At 52.0% G+C, this 7,889-nt stretch overlaps 1 protein-coding gene across 4 annotated transcripts in view; it reads right to left on the reverse strand.

Annotated features, from left to right (window-relative positions):
• Nucleotides 1–2,402: 2,402 nt before the first annotated feature.
• FBXO21 (F-box protein 21) overlaps nucleotides 2,403–7,889 on the reverse strand; it is a 35,934-nt gene continuing 30,447 nt past the window's right edge. For all 4 annotated transcript variants that reach the window (XM_006754133.2, XM_006754131.2, XM_006754132.2 and 1 more), the window contains one exon: nucleotides 2,403–6,439. In XM_006754133.2, coding sequence (XP_006754196.1) covers nucleotides 6,252–6,439 — 188 coding nt within the window. In that variant the 3' untranslated portion in view covers nucleotides 2,403–6,251. The remainder of the gene's footprint in view (nucleotides 6,440–7,889) is intronic.

A 7,889-nucleotide genomic window follows, 5' to 3' on the forward strand; every position in this document is an offset into this window, starting at 1 on the left:
ACCAGATAAAACTGCAGAACACCCGCCCCAGGCCCATCACCCTCCCCACTCTGGAACCATCTGTGTGTCTCTTTCACTGCGGCCAATGCTGTGCCGGGGGACTGCTGCCTCCCTCCCCCACGGCTCACAGCTCCACAGGTCACAGACCCGCGCACCTCGGACCCGGAACCCGCCTCTGCTCAGCCGCAGCTTGTCCACCCCCAGCCCCCAGTGGAGGGCGGAGCCCAGCTCCGGTGACTAACAAAGGGCAAATGGTGCTCAGATTTCGGGGAGTGATGAAGAAACAAGGGAGGTGGAAGTCCTAGCACACACGGGGGACATCTTAGCTGCTGCTAAATAACACACTCATCAATACATGATTGAGAAGCCAGGAAACCAACACAAACCCTCCGTCTGTCCTCTGAACAGCTCTGCCTGGCAGCTACTGATCCCTGGAAAGGCAAAAGGCCGACGTGCACACGAGCAAGTCGTGCTCTGGCAAAAGGTCACAAAGTGTGTGCCCCGAGTCCCCCTTTCTGGGGCTCACTCAACCGAACTGCGCTCGCTGAGCCTGTCTCAGCACGATCCCTGGACACTGTCCACACCTCTGTAAGGGAAAGCTGCCGTATTCTGGACGTTTCCAGGAGGAAAGAAGCTGAACTCTGCCCAGGAAGTGGTTATCTTACTCTGCTCAGGCTGCTGCAGCCCAAGTACCATAGGCTGCGGCTTAGACACATGGGTTACTCACCGTCCTGGAGCCTGGGGAGCCCAAGATGAAGGCGCCGGCAGATTTGGGGTCTGCTGAGGGCCCGCTTCCTGGCTCCTAGGCGGGGGGGAGGGGGGGGGTGAGGGCCTCTGGGCACTTTATAAGCACACAAATCCCACAGGGAGGGCGCCACCTCAGGACCTTATCACCTCCCAGAGGCCCCCCCTCCCAGAGCTACCACCTCGAGGGTAGGTTTCCATGTCTGACTTCCAGGAGGACAGGGGCACTGCGTGCCCAGCTGGAAAGAGCAGCTGAGTTTGCAGCCAGCGGAGCTGCATGGGGATCTGGGCCCTGTTCCTCAGCTGCTGTGCCATCTCGGGCAAACCACTCAGTTCTCTGAGCTTCAGTTTCCTCCAATTGGGATCTTCAAGTGGATCCAGGGCTGGCACAGAATAAAGGCCGGGGAGACAGCGAGCTCTGACACAGGGCGACATGTTTGTGCTTTTGGCAAGGAGTGTTTTGCTCACGGGACGGTAAATAACTTCACCTCACATTCTAGAAGCGTCTGCCCGCCTCTTATGTGTCAGCCGCCGTGGACACAGACGGGAGGAAGTGTGAATGCTGACCCTGGAGCTCACTTTCCATCCCACGGAGGTCTACAAGAAAGAAAAGCCACCCCTCCCCCGCTCCAAACACAAGCACCGGGAAAGCCCATTTCATTGAACACGATGCCAACCAGACTGCGGGGGATGAACTCCTGCTTCCCAGCCAGGTGGGGTCCGAACAGCCACACGTTCGGATGGTCATTCAGTCTAATTAGCATTTTATGCTTTTATTATTGTAGATAACTGACATATACCAGTGTGTGTAACATGATCAGGTATGTGTATACACACACACACACACACACACACACACACACACATTCCAGGCTCTGCTCACTGTGTTTCCACATGATGAGGTCCAGGTCCCACAGCAGAGCGTGAGCAGACTCATTCCAATGCAGAACTGTGGCCCCGCCCAGCGACCCACACCAAGCAGATCACTGGCTGGTGAGCAGAGCTGAAGTTTCTAGGGACAGTGTCAGCTAAGGCCAGGGGACCTTAGGGAGGTCCAGCACACAGTCTTTCCGGCCATTAAAGACTTCCGGCTGGGCCTCCAAGTCAAATGCTTGGATGTCTCTGAAAACTGACAGCTCTCAGAGAGAGACGCGGACCAGCATGTTTCTATTCTCCACAGCCCGGAAGCAGAGAGGTGCCTAACAGATGGAAGATGGGATAATGGGAGAGGGAAGAGGGGCTTGCTTACAGGAAATACAAGCAAGCTGGTATGCAACCTGGATGGACCGAGAAAGGTCAACCTTTAAAGCACAGGAGGGGTAAGGCCGCCTCCCCGGGAAGCAGGGCGGGTCCCTCCTGGGAGGAGCACACCCAGGCAGGAGACGTGGACTGCAGCTGCTAGCCACATTGCTCTTCTAGATTCCCAGCCCCTGGGGAGTGTGAGTGGAAGTGGCATGTTCCCCTGCTGCCTCGCTCCCAGAACTCCCTCAGGCAAGTCCCCCCAGGCTTGATCCCCTGTAGGCTGGATGGAGATGGGCTCAGGGACTCCTGCAAGCACACAGGCAGTGGCTCTGTGACTGCCCCAGGGCCACCCCACCCACCCAGTCCCCTGCCCCATCACTCCAGCAAGAAAGTTCTTTGGTGTGTGAGCCATCGAATATTTTTAGGTCTATTTATTACAGAAGTAGCATTACCCTAATACAATCATTGCTAAATGGCCATAGTACATTTATGCTAGAATTGCACATCATTTGAATCACCGCGGGAATGTCCTTTTCTCTTGATTCTAAATTTCAGAAGTGAAAGGTAAGAAGTTAAAGTTGCTGCAAGGCAAAGGATAAAAACATTGCGAGGTAGTCGGTAGTGTGGCTGTCAAATGCCAGGTTTCCCACCTACAAACAAGCAGGGTGCGCGGTTCCCCGTCTGTACAGCGAGCGGAGTGCCAGGCAGGTTCACCCCTCGGCCAGGGTCAGCGAACGATGGCCCGGGGGCCGCATCCGGCCTGCGCCTGCTTCTGTACAGCCCTCGAGCTCAGGATGTTTGTACGTTTTTAAAAACAGAGAAGAATATGTGACTGAGACCACGTGCAGGCCGGACACATCGTCACCCGCCGGCCCTGCCTTACAGGGCTGCTGTGAGGGCCACCACAGTGCAGGCCAGGGCCTGGCTCAAAGGAAGCAAGCAAGACAGAGTGATGCATGCACACAGGCATTAGTGTTTTCAACAATCAACTGCCATGTGACGGGCTCCTCATTCCCTCTAGGTGAACAGCTTCCCCTTCCCTCCCAGAAACAACAGACAAACATCTTGATGATTATTATGGACACAAGATCTTTCCAATGAAAAGTTGCTGGCAGTTCAAGTTCATGACCGAGAGAAAGGAGTAGCTCCCTTGATAGCAAAGGGACCTGCTGGCAGCAGAACACGGAGGCGCGACTCCGTCCAACGTGTCGGGGAAGACCCGCGACATTTGACGTTGTGAGTTAGACGTTAAGTAGGTATGGAAAGAGTAAACTGACTCAGCGACAGGACTGGGCGCTGGCTGTCGCAAGGGAACACTGTTGCTGGGCAAATGCACTTGCAATGGAGATCTACGACAGGGTTCAGGCAGAGACAACAAAAGCCGGCCTTTCAGAGTCCGACTGGGTAGGTGATGCTTTCACACACGAGCTCGGCAGAACTGGTCTCACGACACGGCAGAGGTTAGTGTTGGGCGTGACTGGTGTCTCCCCGAGACAGCGTTTTCCAAAGGAGGTCTGTGCACACGCGACCCTGGGACACCACGGGCACGTGTGCCTGTCGAGGGGGACGTCCCAAGCTGGGACGTCAGGAAGGCAGGCGCAGCACACACTCCTGGAGTCACAATGCGCCGCAGCACTGCAGGGCCTGGGAGACGTCTAGCCCCCGACAGTTGCCTCCCACACTGTGCGGTGACATGGCGGAGCATCAGCAGGACATTCTGGTCGGGCGGCATGTCGCGCAGCTTTCAGGTCCACGTTAACGACACACCGAGAACCTGGGCTTCCCTCAACGCTTTTGAAGTTCTCGTTTTACGAACACACACTTTTAACAGAACTGAAAAGCTGCAGTCTTTCCATTATAACCAGATACTCGCAAGATTCCTTGCGAGCTTATAAAATTCAGGTTTGGCGGGAAAATCAGTTTAAAGATACCCTGTCCACTCACCAATGTCAGAGGTTTCAGCAGAGCAAATTTTTGCCTATTTTGATCAGAAGAGACGGGAGACATTCTGCGACAGGGCCTGGCAGGGCCTCTGTCCTGGGACGAACTCGGCCAGGCCATTCGTGTGGTGTCCCTGGAGGAGTTCCATTTATTAATCATTGTATAAAAAAAAAAATCTTGGCTTTCATTGGAAGAGGAAAGAAGTTACTATATCCAAATATTTAATATTTTAACATTGCAAAAGTTCTACTTTTATAACAGGGTTTTTCTTAAATGGAGAAAACTTTGGAAAAATTTTAAAAAGAAACTTATGATTTATTAGAGTACAGGTTCCAAAACCACATTTTTAGAAAAATATAAAGTGCCCAAATACCACTTACACAGGTGACAGAGGCCTCCTGGAGCCAGATGAAGCATCCGTGAAGAAACGTTTAAAAACAGTCTAGATACATATTTACACGGGTCACTAAAGGGAAAACCATCTTATCTTTCTTGGCTTCGATGTTACTCTGTGAGAAAAGAAGTCAAACCGGAAAACCAACAAGCGTAATTCTCAGCCTGCTCCACGGTTCCTTAGTTAACACTTACTCCACACTGTCTCGTTTTCCCCTTTAAATGTGAGTAGTGTGAAAGCCGCCGCCTCAGGCAGGCGGGTGCTGTGAGTGGTCACAATTTCAAATGCAAGTCCTAAGCGTCTGACTGGGGATTTGATGAAGACCATGGATACCGGGTGATAGCGAGTTCAGGCTGAAGGGGCTGGCTGGCCAAATCGCCATCTTTTTCTAATAAATGCTTATTAACTCAGCCGTCACTTGCTAGAGTCTCGGGTAGCGTTCCCCAAACCTCAGTCACCTCAGGGCTTATTAAGGACCAATGGAAGGCAGTCATCCAACATGGTATGAAAATCCTGCACTCAAATGAGCACAGGCAGCAAGAGTGACTGGATCCCTGCCCTCTAGAGCCTCAGGCATTAGATCAACTGGATTCTTAAACTTAGAGAGTGACGTCCGTCATGAGGCCCTAACTCCAGACACCAGCCTCGATTGGTGAACTACAAGACTAGCTGGCAGGAGACCTGGCGGTTGTGGTGGGAGTTCCAGAGCTGCACAGAGTAGAACTGCCAGTGCTCAGTTCCTAAGAACATGGTGGGAGTGGGGAGGGGGAGGGGGTTTGAGCTGAGTGAGCGGTCAGATTCCCCAGGGGACTCGAGTGCAGGCTTCCCTCGGTGCCGTCACGGCCATGGCGTCGAGAGAGCAGACGACACTCGTTTCTTTTGCCGTGGACGAGACGCTCTTAAGATGAAAGATGTGTTGCTTGCTCTACCCTGCCACGCTCAGAAAGGTCTCCATGTGACTCTCAGAAATGACGGGGGGATGGGACCTCCTCTTTTCATTTTTGAGGTTCATTTTTCTTCTGGTTATAGAAGTGAAGTCTCATTTTTAGGTCTTTGAAGACCTCGAAGTATAATTTCTAAAAGCAAACATTTTAACATCAGATTGTACTTCCTACTATGAAGAGAAGCCATCACTGATTTAAGACCTACTCATGCTACTGGAGAGTAGTAACAAAAAAAGTTACTTTAAAGGGAGGAATAGTAGATGAACATGGAAAAATCCATCACCAAGGCCATTATTATGCATTTCCTCAAAGAATTCCATGTAACAAAGTGGAAAACTAATGGTTCATAGCGACAGGAGCGTAAATCCAAGAGGGGAAACTGTTATTCTTCTAATTCAAATACAAAGACAAGCGCCTGAAATCGGTTTCACACATTAGAAAAAATAAATGCAAACGATTCTGATTAGCACTACATTGCTCATCTCCAAGATGCTGCCAAGCTCACTTAGCTTCACCTCTGAATAAACAGCTAAATTCAGGCTGAAAAGACCAATGACCCTGACTCAGGACTGCGCCCGGGCCACAGAGAAATCAGGGAGGAATCGCTGCAAACTTATGAGCCCGTCGCCACAAATGAAATGTCCGAGATAATTGCGAGACAGACAATGAGAGAGAGCTAAGGAACGATTAGACGAGTGTCGACTGTGAGCCCTCATGAAGACAGAACGTCACAGACTGTCACCACAGACAAGCAGACAAGCCATGCCACCGAACAGGCCTTCCCGAGGATTCACTAGTGGAAGCGGAGAGCGACATTGTCTTTGCAGCTGAGGAGAGCACGGGCCACTTCACCTGGTGGGAGGCAACCAGCACTCCGGGCCAAGTGGCTGCCCGGTGGTCACGTCCAAAGGGACCCAGGGACTCCTGGAGTCCTGTTCTCCTGGAAGTAGCAGCAGCAGCAAAGGCACAATGTCCTCTACTGGCCTTTACTCTGCGTTCTCCTTCTTCGCACTGTAAATGTTCTGCACCGTTTCGTAGACAGACTCCAGATCCTCTGGGTAGCGGAGCTCCAGCTCTGCGTTCGGGATGTAGTGGGTACCAGTAAACTCTGAGAAATAGCGTCCGACATCGGGGTGCGAGATTTCTTGAGGCTCCACATTATATTCCAAGTTTTCTGTTGATAAAGAGGCACATTCTCGTTAAAATGGATTTTCTGCGGCACCTCTTATTCAGAGTACTTCCTAGCAACCGTTTCCCAGTAGCAGTTTGAGGTGGAGGGAAAGACAGAGATGTTTATGGAATGTACAGGAGCGAACAGGAAAAAGGCAGCGAGTGGCCATGGGGGAAGGAGGAATGGTAGCCTGGGGCCCCCACAGCGCCACACGGAAGACAGTACTTCCCCAGTCTCTGGGCAAGGTGTCTGGCTCCAGCCACGCTCCGCAGTCTCCTGGGGCCGGGCAAGCAGAGACTCCCCACATCACCTGGTGACCACTCGCAGGCCTGTGTCTGTCCCATTTACTAGTGTGAGCCCCTCCACATGACCACAGCTCCGTCCCAGCTCCGTCCTCTCCACACCGCGTACGCCTCTGAAGGTGAGCGCTGCACAGGGGGCAGGAGACCCGGCGGGAGGAAAGCAGTGTGACCTTCCACATAGACGATGTGGTTATGATATGTGCAGCGCTCCTGAAATCCACGCTCCCTCCACATCCTGCTCTCTATTCACTACCAGATGAAGAAATAAAAATAAGACCCCTTTAAAATGGAACGATAACAGAACAACGATGACAATGCAGGTGAGGTTTTTGTTTTTTTAAATATATTTTTATTGATTTCAAAGAGAAAGGGAGAGGGAGAGAGAGATAGAAACATCAATGATGAGAATCATTGATCAGCCGCCTCCCACAGGCCACACACTGAGGATCGAGACTGCAACCCAGGCAGGTGCCCTGACCGAGAATTGAACTGTGACCTCCCGGTTCACAGGTCGATGCTCAATCACTGCACCACGACGACGGCCAGGCCAGACGAGGTATTTTAAAGGCTGAAATCCTTTTAGGTGGTTTCTCCCCAAAACACGACTTAAAAAACAGCTCTGCGTGGGCCCCCACCTGGGAGAAGCAAAGCCTCACCCGCCATGACCGGCACCAGAAAGGAGCTGGCCAGGCCGCTCTGACCGTGTTCCAGGCAGTCTCGGTTCCCTGCGGCACGCAGCCACACTTTGCACAGCTTGTCACTGGAATTAATGCAAGTTAGTCTCTGCACAGGCCTGGCCAATGGGCTCACTCACCCACAGTGCAGCACCTCACCCCAAAATGTCCTGAAACGCACTCAGGACACTTGGCCCCCCACCCAGGACAAACACCAGGTTACCTCAGCATTACTCTTGACAGCACCCACGGCAGGTCACCATGTAAATACATGATGGCACATTAACTCAGTGAAACGCGGGCAGCCAGGACAATGAGCAATGGGCTGTCGAGATCCGATGGAGGAACCCGGAGTATAAACATATGCTACTTAGAAAGTGCCTGGAAGGCCACACAGCTGGGCTGCCACATGACAAGGCATAGCTAAGGTGTTTTATTTTCTTATTTTTAAAAATATTTTTTTGCCGAAACCGGTTT

Source organism: Myotis davidii, unplaced genomic scaffold, assembly GCF_000327345.1.
Source record: "Myotis davidii unplaced genomic scaffold, ASM32734v1 scaffold1330, whole genome shotgun sequence".
Taxonomy (NCBI): Eukaryota; Metazoa; Chordata; class Mammalia; order Chiroptera; family Vespertilionidae; genus Myotis; species Myotis davidii.